Here is a 22,002-nt window from a genome sequence, read left to right on the forward strand (position 1 = left end):
CTGGGCTCTCTGCAAGGTTGGCGGCAGGCAGGCTTCGCCCCGGGATGCTCCGAGGCCAAGAGACAAGGTGACAGAGGCCTCCAGGGGCCTAGACGGGCAGTCTGGGACCTCAGCAAGGGGAGAGGGATGATCTGGGGAGCCTCCAACCCTAAGCCGCTTGTCAGAGCCCTCGGGTGGGCAGATGTCACCCCAATAAACAGTGCTATTGTTTCCAGACTCCAAAGTCACTGTGGTGTGTGTCCTTTTGTTCCCACCCAGTCCAGACCCCAGCAAGACCCAGTCCTAGGCCGTGTGAGGGACACTCGCCTTCTAAGCCCAGGAGAGCCACTTTGCTCAAATGACCAAGACCCCAGGCCACCCCAGCTGCTATGTGGCCCTCTTTCTCCCCACCCACTTCCTCTCCCTCTCTGAGCTGGCTCATACACAACCTTCCTGGAATTGCTTCGGAGAGGCTGTGGAGGATCAGAGGTTGGGTGACCGCCTGAGGTCACACGGGTCTGAGAGGCGAGGTGGCAGGCAGGAACTGTGGCCTGGGACCCTGGGTGGGTGGGGTGGCTGGGGGACAGGATGGGGTCAGAGAGGTGCCTCTCTTTTCTGGAAACTGCCCTTCCCAGGAAAACCAGCTGGAGGGGTCCCCGCAGCTCAAGGCCTATGCCTGCCTCTCCGAGGACACTGTGTGGTGTCTCTGAGAACTGCAGGTGGTTGACACGTCCAGGCCTCCCCGTGGTCAACTGCACGCGGGGTTGGTGACAGGCATCTCCTTTTGTGTCCCCATCCATCTCCTCCCTTGGGACACACATGCTCCTCACTGTCCTGATCCCTCCTTCACGGTGCTGGTGCTGACCGGCAGCACGTCCCCGGATGAAGAGGTTCCCACCTGAGGCGCTCCGCCCCTCATTCTCCTGCCCGTGGAAACAAAAAACAGCAGCAAAAATAACCTTTACACCAACGGGTCCTGTTCCTCTAAACAGGAGGCACTGACTTCCTTTTGAGATGAGGGAGGAAAACTCAGGATGATGGCCTTGGCCTCGCACACCCCCTAAATGTAACAGAGGACTAACAGTGATGGGGCACCTGCTGTGATGTGTCTGCTTTACAAGTACACCTTGTGAGATGTACAGATGATCATTATCCCCATTGTACAGAAGGAAAATGGAGGCTCAGGTCACTGCTCGGAACAGCCCGTATCAAGTCCTAATGGGCTTTTCCAACATCAAGTGTCAGAGACCCAGCTCTCAAACGAACTTTAGGGTTGGCTCACGTAATGTAGCACGTAATGCTTTCTGGGGAGCCGGGTCCAGGTGCTGAGTAACAACAGGAATCTCTCTCCATCTCTGTTTTGATGCCCTTTGCTTGGGTGGCAACATGACTGCCGACAGCACCCACAGGAAGTGTCCCTTTCTTTTATTTATTTTTTACTTTTTTAAAGTTTATTTTAATTTTTAAAAATGTTTTTTTTTTTTTAATTTTTTTTTTCAACGTTTATTTATTTTTGGGACAGAGAGAGACAGAGCATGAACGGGGGAGGGGCAGAGAGAGGGAGACACAGAATCGGAAGCAGGCTCCAGGCTCTGAGCCATCAGCCCAGAGCCTGACGCGGGGCTCGAACTCACGGACCGCGAGATCGTGACCTGGCTGAAGTCGGACGCTTAACCGACTGCGCCACCCAGGCGCCCCTAAAAATGTTTTATTGTATTTATTTTTTAAATTTACATCCAAGTTAGTTAGCATATAATGCAACAATAATTTCAGGAATAGATTCCTTTACCCATTTAGCCCATCCCCCCTCCCACACCCCCTCCAGTAACCCTCTGTTTGTTGTCCATATTTAAGTCTCTTATGTGTTGTCCCCCTCCCTGTTTTTATATTATTTTTGCTCCCCTTACGTTCATCTGTTCTGTGTCTTAAAGTCCTCATATGAGTGAAGTCCTATGATATTTGTCCTTCTCTAATTTCGCTTACCATGATACCTTCTAGTTCCATCCATGTAGTTGCAAATGGCAAGATTTCATTCTTTTTGATTGCTAAGTAATACTCCATTACATACATACATATATATATTATATGTATATAATACCAAAATCTTCTTTATCCATTCATCCATCGATGGACATTTGGGCTCTTTCCATACTTTGGCTATTGTCGATAGTGCTGCTATAAACATTGGGTGCATGTGCTCCTTCAAAACAGCACACCTGTATACCTTGGATAAATGCCTAGTAGTGCAATTGCCGGGTAGTAGGGTAGTCCTATTTTTAATTTTTTGCAGAACCTCCATACCGTTTTCCAGAGTAGCTGCACCAGCTTGCATTCCCACCAACAATGCAAAAGAGATCCTCTTTCTCCGCATCCTCGCCAACATCTGTTGTTGCCTGAGTTGTTCATGTTAGCCATTCTGACAGGTGTCAGGTGGTATCTCATTGTGGTTTTGATTTCTATTTCCCTGATGATGAGTGATGTTGGGCATTTTTTCATGTGTCGGTTGACCATCTGGATGTCTTCTTTGGAGAAGTATCTATTCATGTCTTTTGCCCATTTCTTCCCTGGATTACTTGTTTTTTGGGTGTGGAGTTTGATAGGTTCTTTATACATTTTGGATACTAACCCTTTATCTGATATGTCATTTGCAAATATCTTCTCCCATTCTGTCGGTTGCCTTTTAGTTTTGCTGATTGTTTCCTTCACTGTGTAGAAGCTTTTTATCTTGATAAAAAGTTCCAATAGTTCATTTTTGCTTTTGTTTCCCTTGCCTCCAGAGATGTGTTGAGTAAGAAGTTGCCGCGGCTGAGGTCAAAGAGGTTTTTGCCTGCTTTCTCCTCAAGGATTTTGATGGCTTCCCGTCTTACATTGAGGTCTTTCATCTATTTTGAGTTTATTTTTGTGTATGGTATAAGAAAGTGGTCCAGGTTCATTCTTCTGCATGTCACTGCCCAGTTTTCCCAGCACCACTTGAAAAGACTGTCTTTACTCCATTGGATATTCTTTCCTGCTTTGTCAAAGATTAGTTGGCAATACGTTTGCGGGTCCATTTCTGTGTTCTCTATTCTGTTCCATTGATCTGAGTTTCTGTTTTTGTGCCAGTACCATACTGTCTTGATGATTACAGCTTTGCAATACAGTTTGAGGGGCGCCTGGGTGGCTCAGTCGGTTAAGCGTCTACTTTGGCTCAGGTCATTATCTCCCGGTTCATGAGTTCAAGCCCCACATCAGGCTCTGTGCTGACAGCTCAGAGCCTGGAGCCTGATTCAGATTCTCTCTCTCCCTCTCTCTCTCTTTCTGCCTCTACCCTGCTCACACTCTGTCAAAAATAAATAAACAAAAAAAAAAGTGTCATACAGCTTGAAGTCTGGGATTGTGATGCCTCCTTTTTTGGTTTTCTTTTTCCAGATTGCTTTGGCTATTCAGGGTCTTTTCTGGTTCCACACAAATTTCAGGATTGTTCTAGCTCTGTGAAGAATGCTGGTATTATTTTGATAGGGATTGCATTGAATATGTAGATTGCTTTGGGTAGTATTGACATTTTAACAATATTTGTTCTTCTTATCCAGGAGCATGGAATATTTTTTCCTTTGTGTGTGTGTGTGTGTTCTTCAATTGCTTTCATAAGCTTTCTATAGTTTTCAGTGTATAGATTTTTCACCTGTTTGATTTATTCTTAGGTATTTTACAGGTGTTGGTGCAATTATAAATGGGATTGATTCCTTGATTTCTCTTTCAGTTGCTTCATTGTTGGTGTATAGGAATGCAACTGATTTCTGTGCATTGGTTTTATATCCTGCAACTTTGCTGAATTCAATGGATCAGTTCTAGCAGTTTTTTGGTGGAATCTTTAGGGTTTTCCATATAGAGTATCATGTCATCTGCCAAGAGTGAAAGTTTGACTTCCTCCTGACTGATTTGGATGCCTTTTATTCCTTTGTGTTGTCTGATTGTTGAGGCTAAGACTTCCAATACTACGTAGAATAACAGTGGTGAGAGTGGACATCCCTGTGTTGTTCCTGACCTGAGAGGGAAAGCTCTCAGTTTTTCCCCATTGAGGATGATATTAGCATTGGGTCATTCATATATGGCTTTTGTGATCTTGGGGTATGATCCTTCTCTCCCTACTTTCTTGAGGGTTTTTATCAAGAAAGGATGCTGTATTTTGTCAAATGCTTTCTCTGCATCTATTGAGAGGATCATGTGGTTCTTGTCCTTTCTTTTATTGATGTGATGAATCACGTTGTTTTGCAGATATTGAACCAGCCCTGCATCCCAGGTATAAGTCCCACCTGGTCGTGGTAATTTTTTTAATGTATTGTTTGATCTGGTTGGCTAATACCTTGTTGAAGATTTTTGCATCCATGTTCATCAGGGAAATTGGTCTATAGTTCTCCTTTTTCATGGGGTCTTTGTCTGGTTTTGGAATCAAGATAATGCTGATTTTATAGAAAGAGTTTGGAAGTTTTCCCTCCATTTCTATTTTTTGGAACAGCTTCAAGAGAATAGGTGTTAACTCTTTCTTAAATGCTTGGTAGAATTCCCTTGGAAAGCCATCTGGTCCTGGACTCTTGTTTTTTGGGAAATTTTTGATTACTAATTCAATTTCTTTACTGGTTATGGGTCTGTCCAAATTTTCTATCCCTGTTTCAGTTTTGGTAGTGTATATGTTTCTAGGAATTTGTCCATTTCTTCCAGATTGCCCGTTTTATTGGCATATAATTGCTCACCATATTCTCTTATTATTGTTTGTATTTCTGCAGCGTTGGTTGTGATCTCTCCTCTTTCATTCTTCATTTTATTTATTTGGGTCCCTTCCTTTTTCTTTTTGATCAATCTGGCTAGGGGGTGATTTTTTGTTAATTCTTTCAAAGAACCAGCTTCTGGTTTCATTGATCTGTTCTACTGGGTTTTTTGGTTTCAATAGCATTGATTTCTGCTCTAATCTTTATTATTTACTGTCTTCTGCTGGTTTGGGGTTTATTTGCTGTTCTTTTTCCAGCTCTTTAAGGTGTAAGGTTAGGTTGTATATCTGAGACCTTTCTTCCTTCTTTAGGAAGGCCTGGATTGCTATATAGTTCCCTCTTATGACTGCCTTTGCTGTGTCCCAGAGGTTTTGGGCTGTGGTGTTGTCATTCTCATTGGTTTCCATGTACTTTTTAATTTCCTCTTTAACTTCTGGATTAGCCCATTTGTTCTTTAGTAGGATGTTCTTTAGTCTCCAAGTATTTGTTATCTTTCCAAATTTTTTCTTGTGGTTGATTTCGAGTTTCACAGCGTTGTGGTCTGAAAATATGCACGGTATGATCTCGATCTTTTTGTACTTGTTGAGGGCTGATTTGTGTCCCAGTATGTGATCTATTCTGGAGAACGTTCCATATGAACTGGAGAAGAATGTATATTCGCAAATGTCCCTTTCTTGATGGTTCCAGCAAAGTCCGGAGCCTGCTTCTCACTGGCCCAAATGTGGTCTCATGCCTGAACCACTCGGTGCTGACCGTGCAGGCCTGTGTCACGTGCCCATCCCTGGAGCAATGCAGAGGGGGTGCCCACTGAAGCTAAGGAGGGGAGAGCACTGTCTGAAGAAAGAAAAATGCCAGACCTCAGGGGAAGAAGGCAGGAGGGGTGCTAAGCTTGGCCAAGACCTCAGAGGTGGCCCTGTCCACTCTCCAAAGTCACGTGTTGCCAACACCAGGCCACCTCCCCATCTCCTAGTGTGTGTGGGGAGGGCAGGAAGGGGAGAGGGGAGCTGGGGCATTCGAAAGAAGCCTCACAGGCCAGGTCCAAGGGAGGGAGGAGGGGGAAGAGAGGAGGGTGGAGGGCAGAGGGCCTGGCAAGGCTCCGGGGAATGGGTGGAAGGGGCCTGAGCCACGCTGAGCTGGGGACCCACGGCTCTAGCCCCACTCGGGGCTGGTGCACCAGCGGTCCCCAAAGAGGAGCTTGCCCACTGGGCAAAGGGACCCCTCAGAAGCACCAAGAACCCTGGGTCTCCTCAGGGGAGGCTGGAACCAGTGTGAGTGGAAGGAGCACCCAAGGCACAACATTTGGGAGGTAGGGCCCTTAGGGTTGTGCAAATGCAGGGATGACATGTGGGGGGTCAGGGTGGGCTCCTGGCCTCACTCCGGGGTAAGTGGGGCTTAGCGGTTAAGGCTAGCTTCCCTCCCCAGCCCGGGGCCACCTGGTTCTCCAGATCCAGGCCCTTGCAAAATCCTGGCGCATCCACATGCCCTTTGGACGGACCTGCTTATTTGGTACCGTGTGGCCAGAGGGACACCGGGCTGGCCCTCCTCCAGACGCACCAGCCACCCACCCAAGGCAGGGGACCCCCCCCCCTCAGTCCTACGCCTAGGACCTTAGGACGGGCCCATGCAGACAACTCATGACCACCTCCCCCATCCCCGCCCGGCGGGAGGGGGGGGGTCCACACTGTGACCCCTGCAGCCTGTCCTTGAATCAATGTCTTGAATACAGAGCCGTCAGCTTAGCTGCCCTGCCTTAGAACCTGGCCCAACCAGCACCTACACAGTACAGTTTCCCCAGCGGGAGCAACATCTAGGCTCAGTAGGCAGAATGTTCGCTGCCGGCAATGACCTGGTGGCCACGGTGCAGTGGGGCCTTATTTTACACCCCCAGCCTCCCCCCCCCCCCAACACACACGCTTGCCCGCCAGGACTGTTCCAAACACCTGACTGGTCAACTGCCGCCCACCGTTGTCCCCGTCCCAACGGCCGGGTACTAACTTTGTGAAAAATGCCCTGTTTTCTGTGCTTTAGTGTCCCGATCTGTTAAATAGGTATAAGCGCACACACCTGCCCGCCTCACCTGCGGCGACTTGAGGTTAGACGGTGAATTGAAAGCCTTTAACACAGAGCCCGGCTCGGGTAACCAACCGCTCTGCCCATCCGACCCGGCCGGCCGGGACAGCAGCTCTTCCGAAGGACGCAGCGCCGCGGGCCAGCGGCCCCGTGGGGCACCCAGTGCCCACGCCACGCTCCGGCTCCCGCCTTCCAGCAGGCACGCGCCCTCGCCGCGCCAGGCCAGGGCACCCTGGCAGGGCCCCGGGTGAGGTGCCACCACCTAGCCTCCGTCCCAGAGACAGGCCGGCGTTCAGCTGTCGCCTAAACCGTGCGCCCCGGGGGAGGCACACAGGCGCCGCACTCACATCCGGGTCCCCAGCCAAAGCGGCCACCCACCCTCCGCTCCGGCGCGTCGGCTAGCCTCTTCCTTCCTTAACTCTCCCACCAACTGGCCACTCGTCACAGGTGCTGAGAACCGAGCGAGCGCACGCTGTCACCTACCTGGACGGTGCTCACTGACGTAGGCCTTGGGACGCGTACACAGGGTCTCCTCCCGGGGGGCGGGCGGCGCCGGCCCAGCGAGGGGGCGCGGGCGCAGGCGCAGGAGAGGTGGGAGGAGCCCCCTTCCCATCCGCCGTCCTCCGTCTTATTAGCAGAGACGTGTTAATGAAAATTCACACCGAGGTGCTGATAAACAGTGGGCCTCGCCGGCTCCGAGAAGGAGGAGAATGCTCTCCGCAGGGGAGGGCGCTGGCCGATGAGCCCCACTTATCTGTGAAAAGACTTGCTAATAACTTTAATTCCCCATCCGAAACCGCAGGGCCTTTGCCATGCAAACAGATTTTCTAACTTGGGTAGGGCCCCTGGAAAAGACTTCTCGCTCTGCTCCAGTTAGGGTCCTGGGAGGGGAGAGCAAGATGAGGGGCGAGGTGTGGGAAAGGGGGTGATCAGCGGAGGTGTGAGGTCAGCCCCCCTGCAGGGCCTCTGCCTTTGGATCCCGCTCTGTGCGGCCAAACGCCGGCCAGGGTGCGTGCGCCTGGACGCCTGAACGTCACAGCGGTGCCCCCGGCCACGCCGAATTCCTGCCCCTCCCGGCCTGGGCCCGAGCACTGGAACTGATCTCTGAGGTGGTTTCAAAACAAACCTACCCGTACCGACGGATAAACAGATAAACCGTGGTATATCCGTGCAATGGAGTTATCACTGGCCAATAAAAAGAAATGAAATACTGATGCACCTAGGCCACACGGATAAACCCGGAAAACGTTAAATGAAAGAAGCAGGGCACAAAAGGCCTCGATTGTGTGATTCCAGTTACACAAAATGTCCGGAACCGGCCAATCTATGGAGACAGAAGGTAGATGCCTGGGCTGGAGAGGGGTGGGGGTGGGGGGTGGGGTCATGGGGAGCACCTGCTAATGGGCACAGGGTTTCTTTCCCCCGTGATGAAAATGTTCTCGATTTAGACAGTGGTGATGGTTGCATTACTACGAATATACTAAAGTCACTGAATTATAAGGTTGAATTTCATGGTATGTAAACTATATCTCAATAAAGCTACTATAAAAAACAAATGCTAAGGCCTGTGTTTCAAAGTTGCTTGGCAGGGAGGGGAGAACTTGGTATCCATAGAGGGCTGGGGGACCCTTGGGCAGAGGCTACATCCCCTAGCCTCACCTCAACTCCCCCACAAGGCTTGACTGCTTACCAGACCCCTTGAGCCAAGCCAGGCCCCTTCTGGGTCAAGGCTTCCTTCTTCCCCATACACTGCATCCCTGATCTGAACCCAGCAATGCAGACACGAGTGTGGTTCCAGGTCAGCTATGTGGATTTGGAGGCAACCCCATGAGCCTCTCCACTCTAGCTAGGCCTCTGGGAGGTCACAGTTAACTCGGGACTGACTCATAAAATGTTAATGTCCCTAGCCCACCTGGAAGAGAAAGCAGAGTGAAGGGAGATAAGAAAATCCCAAGGTCCAGGCCACAAAGCTCCAGCACAAGGGGAATAAGGACTTGGGATGCATGGAATGAGTCCTTGGAGCTGGTGTCCTCTCAGACCCCAGAGCTGGCAAAACCTGACCAGGGAGGAGAACTTGGGATTCTGAATTCATACCGACCCTGAGTGCTGACCCTCAGTAAAATCGTTATTTGGGCATAAAATGTGTACAGGACCTGATGATGCACAGTAAGTACTAAGAAAACGTATTTTCTACACAGATACTTTGCTTTTAATGCACCTCCCACCAGGTTCAAGGAAAAGGGGGACAGGCTCCACGGCTACCACTTTCTCACATACAGCATCTTCCCCCTCCAGGCTGGCCTTCCTGGAATAGGACAGGCTAAGCCAGGGCAAAGGGGAAAGGGTCTGGGCCTTTGTGCTTTGAGGGCTGAAGACTGCCAGAAACTCTCTTAATTCTCCTAGGTTCTTCTTTGGAGAAGGGGAGGGAGCTTTGTGTCCATGCGAAGGAAGAAGAAACGGTCAACTGACACCAGCACAGTTTATTCACAAATAAATAAATACATAGTAGGCAGGCGCCCCCTGCCTGCCTCCAAGGGTCAACCTATGGGTTCCTCCATTGCCGGAGGGGCTGGGGAGAGTTGTCTTGGGTGGGGACGGGCTCTCGCTCTCAGGAATGCCCATGCCAGTATCGCAGGTGCCCTCTCCTAGGAAAGGGAGTCTGGAGAGGGACCGTTCTGAAGGTGCTGAAAGCCAAAAGGGCCTCGATGCTCACAGGGCGCCAATTGTACGTCGTCACTTCGACTCAGGCCGGTGGCCACTCCAGGGGCGAGAGGGGCATCCAGGTCTCCAGCAGGGACAGCACGTCGCCGGGAAAGAGCTGGGGGGAGAGGGTATAGAGTTACCTTCAGCGCTGGCCGCCACGCGTGGGTGTCCGCGCTCGTAGGTTCCCCTCGGGCACAAGAGCCTGTCCCCTGCGTGTCCTCTCCCTCCCCTCGCCGCTTGAGCGCCCCAGGCACACTAGCTACGCTGCTCGGGACAGCAAGCAAACAAGGCCAGGCTGCCGGCGGGGATGCCGCAGGAGGCCTGTGAGCGGCGGACGCGGACGACAGGTAGCAGCACCCACGATGGCCCCGTGGGTGGGGGGAGAGAGTCCCGCGCGGGGAAGGAAGTACTAACCGGAGACGAGGGGCTCGGCTCCATTGCCTGCGATTCCGAACACGCCGCCTCGTCATAAAGCACCGGCGGGTCGCGCGGCTGCGGCGCCGCTAGTTCTCCGAGACAGGCCGGCGGGGACCCCCAGGACGCGGAGGGGCTGGCGGCTGAGCCCAGAAGCTGGGCGCGCGCCTCCACCCGCACCTGCGTCTGCGCGGGGCCGCCGTCGGGGCAGAGCGGGCAGCCCCGAGGCACCGCCGCGTCGCTGCGCCGCCGGCGCCGGCGCTGCAGGCTCTCCTCGCTGAGGCCCAGCACCGCCGACAGGTGGCCGATGTAGCGGATGGCCAGGCGCAGCGTCTCGATCTTGGTGAGGCTCTGGCCGGCGGGCGCCACGGACGGCGGCAGAAAGCGGCGCAGCTCGTGCAGGGCGCGGGCGAGCGTGCGCATGCGCAGCTTCTCGCGCTCGCTGGCGCTCTGCCGCTGCCCGGAGCCCAGGCGGCTGCTGCGCGCGCCGCGCCTCCCTGCGCCCCGGGCTCCGGCGGCCGCGTGGGTGCCGGGCCGTCCGGGGCTCAGCTCGGGGCTGCCGGCCGGGACGCTGCCCCAGGAGTCCGGGGACGAGGCGGGGGAGCAGCCGCAGTCCCTGTCGGAGGGCGGCGGAGGCCGAGGCGGGCCCCAACCCGGGAAGAGGAGCCAGGACTCGGAGAGCGGCGGGCACAGGGACTGGGCCATGGCGGCGGCGGCGCATCTGCGGACCGGCGCCCGGCGACCGCTTTATCCCGAGCCCGAGGTGTGAAGTGGCCCTTTCCAGGCCGCATCAGCACTTCAAAGCGGGCTCGGGGCCTGGAGGGGGCGGGGCCATACCCTTTGAACCAACGGGGGGTGCTGAAGGTGCGGGCCCCTTGGCCGCCCCAGGTCGGCCCCACCTGGGCCCTCGCATGGGCACCGGAGCCAGCCACTGGGGCCTCTTGCCCGCGCTGCCTGGCGTGTTGGGCCAGCCCAGCAGGTCAGAGGAAGCGCGGTCCGGGGAACTGGAAGTACAGTACCTGGGCTTGGGGCTGCCTTCACCTGTTGGGACCTTATGCAGATTCTTACGCTTTCTTGCAAATTCGTTCCCAGTTTGTATAACGGGAGCCTTGAGGCATACTGCAGCCAGGTCTGCAGAATGAATAGGATGGGGACCCGGAGTGGGGCCCTGATCCCTGCTAGAGGTGAAAGGAGCAGTAATCCATTTCTCCTCTGAGGCAGACCGGTCCTGGACGTGGCCTTACCTGGTGGTGGTGATCGGGGGTGGGGGGACGGAGGGAGCACTATGAGGAAACTATCCCAGGCAAATGCAACAAGCTGGCCAAGTATGGCCACGTTGCTGGACCGTGTGAGCTGAGGGAGGGGAAGCCTCAGGCCCTCTAGGGCACCTTCTCCCTGGCAGGATCAAGGGCTTGGCAAGCTGCCACCACTGGCCACCAGTTGGCGTCCTACCATTTGGGGGCAGGTATATCAGGTTTTGCCATCGAAATGTGAGTGGACACGACATGGAAAAATGCACATAACAAAATTCATACCCCTCCGTAATAAAACTTCTCAGCCAACTAGCAATAGAGGGGAACCGTCTCAACCTGATAAAAGGCATCCACAAAGAGCCCACAGCTAATATCACAGTAAATAGTGGAAGAGTGAATGCTTGCTTTCCCATAATGTTGAGAACCAGGAGGGGATGCCTGCTCCTCCCCAGGCCTATTCGACAGTGCGCCGGAGGGCCTGGCTTGTGCAAAAAAAGAAAAGCATACAGATTGGAAAGGAAGAGACTGAACCGTCTCCACTCGCAACAAGACTGTCTACGTAGGAAATCTCAAGGAACCGATGCTGCCTGCCTGATCCCTCAGGAGTTTGAGTTTATACACCTTGTCATGATAGCTACTTCATGCACAGATGTCTGTTGTCCACCTAGACTGAAGTACCTGGTGTGTAGCACGTCTTCAAGAGAAGCGGTATGTAGGGTCTCTTCCAGTGTGAGGGGTCTAACATTTTGCATCCCCAATGCCTTCTAGCCCTGTGACTGCCGGGTGAGCTGGTCTGTAGCAAAGAAGGCCAAGTGGTTTAGCAGCTTCTCCCTGGGCATCTCTGCCCCCCACCGTCCCCCGCCCTCGCCTCTTTTATCTTCTCCTGCCCTCGGCTTCTTCCAGCACCTTCCTCTGCAGTCTGTCCCAGCGGGCCCAGAATGCTTACGCCCACGGTCACATCCAGGAGAGGCAGTCCCAACCCACCCCTGGGGAGAAGGGGAGCTGCCGTAGGACCCATTCCCAAGGAGAGTCTGGTCCAGGAGAGCCCTCCCAGCTTGAAGCTGTCAGTAGGGTCTCCTTTTGGACCCTGCTCGATGGATGCCCTCCTGGGGCTCCAGATCCAAGCTAAGAAGCTGGTATTGCAGCCCCGTGGCTGGGCTCTTTTGATCCCACCGGACCCAAGGGGACAAACAGTTGGGACTTGGTAGAGTATGTTGTGCACTCAGGCAAGGGGTGGGGGTGGGGGGGTGGGGTGCAGAATAAAGACCCATCAAGCAGGAGGGATGGCATCTGAGAGGGCTCAGAGCCTCTGCTGCCAACCTTCTGAATGTCAAAAAAAGAAAAAAATCCCTCCAATCCCCACAGATTTCTGATTTCCACTTTGTAGCTAATTAAGGAAACTCAGCACAACCCAAAACTCCTAGGCAATCAGCCACCCTTTTGCTTTACTCTCATCTCTGAAAATACAGCATGTGCGTGTGACCGGAAAGTCAAAAGCTCAATAAGTAATGAAGGGTGTAACAAAGTTCATTACTATCCCCGCCTCTGAGGCCTGCCATTCTGTGTCCAGAGGAAACCACCGGTGCCGGTTTGTTATCGTAAAAGCACAAAATCAACCAGACATGTTTTGGACAACAGGCCGTGTGTGTGGGAGGCAGACTGTTTATCCTGAAAAAACGCAGCTCTGTCTCCTGAGGATTCTCACATCTGGGACCTGAGGTTTGACATCCCTCGGGCACCTGCCCGGGAACCACCAAGAGGTCTGGAGCAGGGGAGGACACCGTGAGCGGTGCATGGCAGGCTGAAGGAGGGCTAAAAAGGTCCCGGGGCCAGTGTGGAGTCAAAGAGCCCACAAAAAGGGCATGAGAGAGGTGGGGCAGATGGCAGGGTTCCACCCCCGACCCCAACCTTGGCGTCTTCAGCCCTAAAGGCTGCCACCTGGGAGTCCCTCCCTCTCCTGCTGCCCTTGGGGTGTCCAGGCCCAGTTTGTACAAGGGCCACGGCCAGTGGGCCCGATGGAGCTAAGCTGGGGAAGAGGAGGGACCCCCCCCCCCAACCTGGGGCCTGGGCTCCACCACCTCCTGTCAGTCGCCTCCCTTTTTCCTCTCCCCCCATCACCTTTGATCTCCTTATCGCCAGCCTCTCCTGTGGGTTCATTTGGGAGCTGCCCCCGTTAATGAGTTCTCCGGGCTGCAGGGCCCACACGCCCTCCCGCTGGGGTGAGGACTTCACACCTCTGGGGCCTGTGTTTTGACAAGTGCCGGTGCCAGTGGCTCCCGCTCCCCTGGCCCGAGCCTGCCTTCGCCTGCCAACGTGTAAGGCTGGGAAATGAGGCCTCGGGGCAGCCCCACTGAGCAGAGGTGAGAGTTCAGTTGCGGTCCTTGGCCGGGGTGGGGGCGGGCAGAGCAGGGCGGCATCCTCCCTGGTGGGGGGCCGGGGTCTCTCAGCCTTCCCGCTAGGAACCAGCCCGCTCCTCGGCCCGGCCTGGGTCCTGGACACCGCCCCCCCCCCCAGCCTCAATGCCCTCATTTCCCGGCCAGCCCTTCTGACACAGGAGTGCTAATCAAAGGTGCTATGTCAATAGCCCCTTGGAGCCCCTAATCCCTGGCCCGCCGGAGCCAGAGGCCCCAGGAGAAGGAAGCAGCCCCCTGTACCGCCAGCCTGCTTAGCATCAGCAGGCGCATCTCCTGGGAAGCTCCTAATTCAGGTGCCCCTGCTTGCTGAGATCTTCCCACCACACCCCAGCACCCACCCGAGGCAGCCCCTTCATTGTTGTTTAAGGAGCTGCCACCTCCAGGCAGCCTAGAACACCCCTCTGGAGTGTGGCCAGCGTGGGTCAGAATAGAGTCCCCGTCCTGCCAGGTAGCACCTGTGTCATGTGGGTAACTCACTCTCCATCTCGGGGCCCACACAGCTTCTGCCTCTGGGCCAGGGGGTAATGCCTGCTGTGCTGACATATTGTAAGGATCGGATCAGATTATACGGACGGGGCTTTGGGCAACACCCACGGGCACGCTTGCTGCCGTCGCTGGGGCCTGGCTGGGTCACAGCTGACAACCACGTGGCGATGTGGGCGTCTCTGCCTCCCTTTGTATGTGAGGGATGTAGGGAGGTTGTTCTAGGTCACGTGGCTAGCAGGGGCAGAGCTGGGGCCCGTTTGCCTGTGTGTGGGGCCAAAGCCCGGGTTCTCTCCTCCCCACCACCTCTCCTGTCTCTTCTGGAAGACGTGGGGGCCCCCTACCTCCCAGAGGCAGCCCCAAGAGTGAGGGTGCTGGCGTGGGAGGAGATTTCCCCAGAGACCTCAAGTGCCCACAACATCTTGTCACAAGTCACAGGGACCATGGGAGACGTAAGAATAAAAAGGTTTCCACACCCACCCTGGTCCTGCTGCACCAGAGCTGGAGAATCTGGGTATGAAAAGTACCATGTCCGGGGCGCCTGGGGGGCTCTGTCGGTTAAGCGTCCGACGGGCTCAGGTCATGATCTCACAGTTCGTGAGTTCTAGCCCCGTGTCAGGCTCCGTGCTGACCGCTCAGAGCCTGGAGCCTGCTTCGGATTCTGTGTCTCCCTCTCTCTCTCTGGCCCTCTCCTGCTCGTGCTCTATCTCCCTCTGTCAAAAATAAACATTAAAAAGGAAAGAAAGAAAAGTACCGCCTCCCCCAGAATTATGAAGCTCGGCCACTTTTGAGAAGCAGTGCCCTATAGTGGCGTGGCCACCCCCACCCCAATCCAGAGAGTGGAGAAAGCACTGGGAGCGTCCAGCCCCCCATCATGGTTCCTAAGCCCCCGTGGGTCACGGGTGGATGTGGCTGCGGCCACCTGGAGCCCCAAAGCAGTCAGGGGGCTCAGCAGGAAGGCCCCCGACTTCTCTGCCACCTCCCTCCTTCCCCAGCAGCCTCCCAGCTGAGGCCCCAAGGCTCCCAGGGAGACCCTTCCAACTAAGATCGCCCCCTGTCCTCACACCTTTAGCTCCCGGAGCCTCTGAGTTGGCGAGCCATATGGAATAGATTATTCCGGACCTGAGATAATCTGATTATCTTGGTCATGGATCAGCCGGGTGCTCAGCCAGTGGAAGTCACAGGAGGCAGAGGGGTGATGAGGAGGGAGGGGGTGGCAAGAAAGGAGAGAGATTTGGCGGATTCCAGGAGAGACTCAAGGGCAAGTGGCAGAATCCGCAGTTCTGGGAGCGGGGCTGAGGGCGCAGGGGGAGCAGACAGTGCCTCTCTCGTAGGGGAGTCACATTTATGCTTCTTTGCTTCCTCTGCGTAAGCGGAGGAAGATGGCAGCTTTCTAGGGTAACGTGGGGAAACCAAGGCAGAAAGGGGTTAAGGAGGGGAACCGGCCCAAAGCAGAGATGCAGACATGTGGGTGTGGGGAAGCCTGTCACGTGGCACCTTGGTTTCCCCAACTGTAAAATGGAGCCAGGACTCTCCACTGCCTGCCCTGGTTGGAAGGTTCCCTTCCCAGGCCAGAGAGTTGACGTCTGTCTGGGTGGACAGCTGTGGACCAGTGTCCTCAAATTCCCAGCCACCGCCAGCAGAGGGCACTGCCCAGCCGCCTGGGATTTGGGGATCCGAGCAGGGCGGACCTGCCTGTAACAAGCCTTTGTTCTAGGGCCAGGGTCAGGCGCCAGGAACCAGAGATGCAGGGGCTGACTTAAGAAGTGGGTGACGCCAGCTCAATGCCAGTGTGATGGGCTGTGGGACTCCCAGATACGCCACTTGCCCTCTCTGGAGCCCTGCCTGCTCATCTGTTCACTGGGAAAAACATACAAGTGTGCAGAGAAGCAGAGGGACAGAGCCCAGAGGAGTGAGGAGAAGGGGGACGGGCCAGGAGGGGAGGGCCCAAGCAGGGCTCAGGTCCCCCGACCTTCCCTCTACGCTCCTGGGAGCAAAGGCTGAAAAAAGACCACAAGCCGCTGGAAACTCTAAGCAGCGGATGCCTTGGGCTCAGTGCCCTTGCCGAGTCCCTGCTAAGGATTTGCAGGTCTAGCTCAGCTGCTGACCGAGGCCATGTCCAACACCAGCCCCTCCAGGAAGCACAAGGTAGACCTCCCTCCAGGCAGGATGGACAGTTCTGGGGTTCCTTGTAACCCCACCCCTACCCTTGCTGACCACTCACAACAGCGTGGTGAGGTGTCAGGACTGCGATGAGCCCCCCACCAGGTCACCGGGCGGCTCGGGCCCTCGGCCAACTCAGCAGGAGAAGGAGGGTACCCCCCGAGGCATCTGACATGAGGCCCAATAAAAAGCAGAGGGGAGGGGGGTGCCTGGGCTGTTCAGCCAGCTAAGCCTCCGGCTCTTGATTCTGGCTCAGGTCACGATCTCACGGTTTGTGAGTTGGAGCCCCATGTCGGGCTCCGCGCGGACGTTGAGGAACCTGCTTGGGATTCTCTCTCCCGCTTTTTCTGCCCCTCCCCGTTGCAGGCACGTTCCCTCTTGCTCTCAAAATAAACTTAAAAAAAAAAAAAAAAGCAGAGTGGGGGCTCCTAGGACTGAACTGAACACCTGGCCAGCACCTGGGGGAGTGAGCCGACTCCGGGCAGAGGATTCTTTGCCAGAGGCGGGGGGGACAGGGACGTCCCTGGACAGAATGGAGAACATCTAGGGGGAGGGGACAGAACTTAAAGCGACCAGATAACTAAATCACACAGAAGGGTCTTACCTGGTCAGTACAGATGACGTGCTAAAGACTGAGGGAAAGGATGAACTCAGTCCTCTGTTCTCGAGGCTCCCTCAGCAAGAGAAATCCAAGATCAGCCCCTGGCCTGAGCCAAGGGAACCTCCTTCCCCCTTGGAGATGGTGCCCCAGCCCGAGGACGCACTCGCAATGCCCGGCACGGCATGGCACAGGTGGCCGGGCTAGCTGGGGCCCCCAGCCGGGCTGGCTGCCCAAAACCAGGTTAGCCTCGACAGCCCACCTCCGGGGCTTCTCCGAGGCCAGCCTACAACTTCAGAACAGCCTCAGCACGCCCTCTGCCCGGCGGTTTCCCTGGCGGGAATTCATTCTGGTTAGAAAAGACTGAAAGGCGCCCATGAAGACATGCCGCTGGGTGGCAGAACCAAGTTCTAGAAAAATCCATCCAGTAGGACGCCACCACCGATCCGCGCAAAAACAAGAGAGAACACAGATCTAAAAAACAACCCCCGCACAGAAAGTCATCGAACGATACCGTGCGTGTTCGAAGGGTCTACTGTGCGCACGTGTGTACGAGCACAGACAAGTCTCACACAGTAGGAGTCTCAGCCAATCTGTGGGTGACTACGGGACTTACTCGGTGGGTGGGCGGGGACAGGTCTGGGTTCTGGAAGGTGGTCAAGGGAGACTTTCATCTCATCTGGAATGCTTAATTTTTTCACAAGGAGTTTGCATTCGTTTATTACACGTGCAACTTATCTTTTTTTAAAAAAATTTTAAAATGTTTTTATTTATTTTTGAGAGAGAGCCAGAGTGCAAGTAGGGGAGGGGCAGAGAGAGAGGGAGACACAGAATCCAAAGCAGGCTCCAGGCTCTGAGCCGTCAGCATGGAGCCCGACACGGGGCTCAAAGCCACGAACCGCGAGATCATGACCTGAGCCGAAGGTGGACACTTAACTGACAGAGCCGCCCAGGCGCCCCTTACACGTGCAACCTAAAAATAATTTTTAAAATCTAGGTATCAGGATGTCCCTGTGTGGAAAACTGTAAGGCATCTCAGTGTGCACCAGGGAACTTCTCGGCTAACCTGCTACCACCACATCATGGGAGCACTAGGCGTGCCCTAAACATCTCATCGCAGAAATACATCTACTGACGATACGGAGAATGTGGATACGTTAGTGAGAAGAGTCGGTCACAAAACCACAGGCTCTCTTCATACCCAAAGAACTTGGAAGCAGGCACTAGAACAGGGATTTGGACACCAACTTTTGTAGGAGCATTAAGGCACAAGAGCCAAAAGGTGGAAACGACCCAAATGTCCAGCAATGGATGAATGGAGAAACAGAATGTGGTCTGTATGTGCAATGGAGTATTTTTCAACCACAAACAGGAATGAAGTTCAGGCACACGCTAACCCATGGACAAATCCTGAAGGCATGAAAGGAAGCCATATGCGGGGCACCTGGGTGGCTCAGTCGGCTAAGTGTCCAATTCTTGGTTTCGGCTTAGGTCATGATCTCGTGGTTCGTGAGTTCGAGCCCCGTGTCGGGCTCCTCGCTGACAGTGTGGAACCTGTTTGGGATTCTCTCTCTCTCTCTCTCTCTCTCAAAATAAATTAACTTTTAAAAAGTAAAGTAAGCCAGACACAAAGAAAAAGTACTGTATGATTCCACTTCTGCGAGGCACCTAGAACAGACAGATTCATAGAGACAGAAAGTGGTTGAGAGGTTACCAGGGACTGGGGGTAAAGAGAGTTCTTCCTTGATGGGTCCAGAGCTTCTACGTGAGGTGATGAAAACTTGTGGAAAGTGATGGCTGCCTAACACTATGACTATAATGAATGGCACTGAATTGCACACTTAAAAATGATTAAGATGGCAAATTTTATGGTAAATATATTTTACCCCAATTAAAACAATTTTAAGTACTATACACACAGAACTGTTGAATTATACACTTTACACAGGTCAACGTATGATGTGTGAATCAAATCCCAATAAAGCTGGTATGAAAAATAAAACATACCAGAAGCTTCAAAAAATGGAAAAACTAAAACAGAAAAAACCCCGACACGCTTTCTCTTGATGCGTCTATCTCTATGTTCACGTACTTGCAGGGAAGCCTGGAAAATGACAGGATGCAGGGGCAGGGTCCGTGCTAACCTGGGGCCAACCCAGTGCACCACTCACTCTCCCACACTGTCCTTCCCCAGAGCTGCGGGACCCCAGGTGACCGCTTCCCCCCAGCAGGGCAGGCAGGCGAGACTTCTCCAGTCCCACATGCTGAGTGCATGTCCCAGCAAGGACACCCATTTCACAGATGAGGAGACTGAGGCTCAGGTGGGGCCCGGAGCCCAGGCACGGCGGGAACCTAGGCCTGAGCTGCCTCCGGGACCGAACCGGGCAGTTCTGGGGCTGCCGCAGGCCCTTCCACACCAGCCTCCGTGGCCTGGCCTTCTTGTTGGAGGAAGAGTGGCAGGCCCACCCCTGTGCCCCTGGCCCACTGGGCAGCCCTCCAGCCCTCCCGTGCTTCCCCTAGCCAACGGGGCCGCGTCCTCCCCGCCAACCTCCACATTCTCTGCCACGGGCTCCTGGGCCCAAAGGCCGAGGCTCCGGTCAGCCCTCACCCCGCCTGACTGCTGTCGCCCGACTGGCCTCCCGCCTCCGCCTCTTCACCCTCCCCCTCCTCAGGACTTCTGTCCAAACTCCCCACTCGGGAGGCCTTTCCGACCCCGGCCAGCTCCTCCCACCGCTCCCCTTGGGGCTCCAGCCCGCTTTCACGGTCCACACCAGTGCTGCCTTTCCCCTCCCAGGCCTGGGCTCACACCTGGTCCCCCGGTTAGGAACCCGGCACCTCCACCTGGAGAAAACCCACGACTTCAGGTCCCTCCCTTCCTCCTGGGACCTGCCCTGATCACCTGGCCACATAGTGCCTCTCCGTGGCCCCGGGGTACCCGCACCCAGGCCACCACAGACTCAGAATTTGCCTTTCGCCTCCTCCAACCTCTGAATCCCGGAGGGCACGTCCCTCCCTGGAGCCTCGCTGATGGCACGGTGTGTGCCCTCTGCTGGTCCGAATCCTGACTCTGGGGACTGAGGCAAAGGAACTGATCTCTCCGGTCCGGCCCGGCCCATCTAAGCAAGGGGAGAACAGCAGGCTGATAAAATTATGGGGTTTAAGCCCTGAACGGGTCCCTCGCTGCAGGCACAGTGTTGGGCACTGGACAGTGTGGTGCTCAGAAGACCAGGCGGTTCTAAGGTCCGGTCAGGGTGCCCTTGCCCTGGTGGCTTCAGTCGTGGGCCTCCTGGTGACACCGATGGCACTCTGCCTGGCAGGCCGTGTCAGGCACCAGCCCCTGGAGCCAGGGGAGAGGACTATCTGGGCAGGTGGACTCAGGGCTCATGTCCTCTCCCCTCCCTCTCTCCCCCTCTCAGGGACCTAGGCCCCGCCTTTCCCTGGGCCTCCCAGGGTGGGGACCTGCAGCCCCCGCCCCCAGCCCACAAGGGGTTTCGGGGTTGCCGAGAGGACCGCTGCCGGGCTGTTTTGGAGGCCCCTGAACACCCTCGTTCCCAAGTCGACACCTTCTGCCCTGGGGGAGGCGGCCTTGTGTCAACAGGCAGAGAGGAGGTGTGAAGGCAGCCACAGTGGCCGAGGGAGAGGCCGGGCTGGTAATGAGAATACCACACTGTGGCTACAGGCCCCACGAGCCCTGCCTGCATCCTTCCCTCCCACGTTCCCACAGCCCGGACACCCCCAGGGCCCGGAAAGGTCTCAAGGGGGAGGAAGGGAAAGGAGACCCATAGAGGCCAGGCCTTCCCTGGGCTCCGCTCTGGGTCCCTGGGTCTGCTCCTGGGGGCCCTGCACTGCCTGTCCGGGGAGAAAGAGCAGGTGCAGAGCTTCCAGGAGCAGGGCCGGGGGTGAACAAACGGCGAGGCCCGTGCGAGGCCACCAACAGCAGGCTGGACCACAGTCACTGCCCCCGCCCCAAGGCCGTGAGCAGGGCCAGAGCTGAGTGAGCACGTTTGGTCGGGCCTGGGCCGCGGCCCTCCTCATCTGACAGGTGGCCTGGGGCAAAGCCCTGGGAAGTCCACGGGGGAGGATGGGACGGAGGCCTCAGTTTCCTCACCTGCGTAATAAGATCATTGACACGGACACCGCCTGCCTCAGAGCGTCAACCTGGCTGGGGCCATGCTGGCCTTGTGGTGCCAGCCCAAGACTGGGGCCCGGCTGAGCCAAGGCTTCAGGCACAGAGAACAGGGGTGAGAGCATCTGGACTACCGAGGCACCTGGGAGGCCTCGTTCTGTGCCTGAAGGGGCCCCTACGGCTGCCCTCACACAGCCCAGAGTCCTGAGGCAGCGGCCCCATCTCCTCCCTGATTCCTGGCCCCAGCTCCTAAAGTACCTCAGGGATTATCCCGTCGAACCCCGTTTAGTGGGGCTTGTCAGTGTCGGCAGAGGCGAGAACAGCCATCCACTCCAGCTCCCGCTTGCGCCCGGCACGTACTCGGCTGGCTTCTCCTTGATCACCTCCACCAACCGGCCGCTCACTGCCTCATAAGACAGCAGCTCTGATCTTAGGAAGTTCTTCAGTCTCCCTGGAGTATTCCCCCTGCAGGCACCTGGGGACAACCATCACGTCCCTGAGTGTTTTTTTTTTTTCTTTTTGGACAAAACATCGCTGAGTCCTTCAACCCCCCCAACCCCGCCTTTAATCCCCCTCACGAATCTTGGCCCAATTACTCTGGCTAGGGCCCATCCTGCACAGAAAATAGGAGGCCGTCACCTCCTTGGTTGAAGACCTCTGTTTCTTGCAAATGCAAATGGGATCACATTTGCTTCTGGTGCCCTTGATGCCTGGAAGGCACTGACTACGATGCCCTTTCCACGTGTGCCGCTGGTTACACGATGCCGCCTGGCCCTGAACGGGGACGGAGGACACGTGGAGCCCTGTGGAGCCCTCATTAGATCCAGCCTGTCAGCGTCTCTTCATTACCCGGTTCGCTTGCCGCACTTGCCCCAAATGAGATCAGTTCGTATCTTCATTCAAGATCATAGCGCTGCCCTTGACGAGGCTGGGAACAGAGTCAGTGGCACGTCGCTGGAGACCTTCCTCCAGGTGGTCACCCATCCTTCATCGGTGGGAACACTGAATCTGTTGTGAATTCGCTTCACTCTCATCCAGCTCGCATGGCCCCATT

General features: G+C 55.4%; 1 protein-coding gene across 1 annotated transcript; it reads right to left on the reverse strand.

Annotated features, from left to right (window-relative positions):
* Window positions 1-9,537: 9,537 nt before the first annotated feature.
* On the reverse strand, window positions 9,538-10,616 carry MESP1 (mesoderm posterior bHLH transcription factor 1). Its single transcript, XM_047086591.1, has 2 exons — window positions 9,912-10,616; window positions 9,538-9,612 (listed from the first exon to the last, which is right to left on the reverse strand). The coding sequence occupies exons 1-2, from the start codon at window positions 10,614-10,616 to the stop codon at window positions 9,538-9,540; spliced, it is 780 nt and encodes a 259-aa protein (XP_046942547.1).
* Between the last annotated feature and the right edge of the window lie 11,386 nt (window positions 10,617-22,002).

Source organism: Lynx rufus, unplaced genomic scaffold (assembly GCF_022079265.1).
Source record: "Lynx rufus isolate CCGP_SWC_20201006 ecotype Redwood Valley unplaced genomic scaffold, mLynRuf1.p SCAF_21, whole genome shotgun sequence".
Lineage (NCBI taxonomy): Eukaryota > Metazoa > Chordata > Mammalia > Carnivora > Felidae > Lynx > Lynx rufus.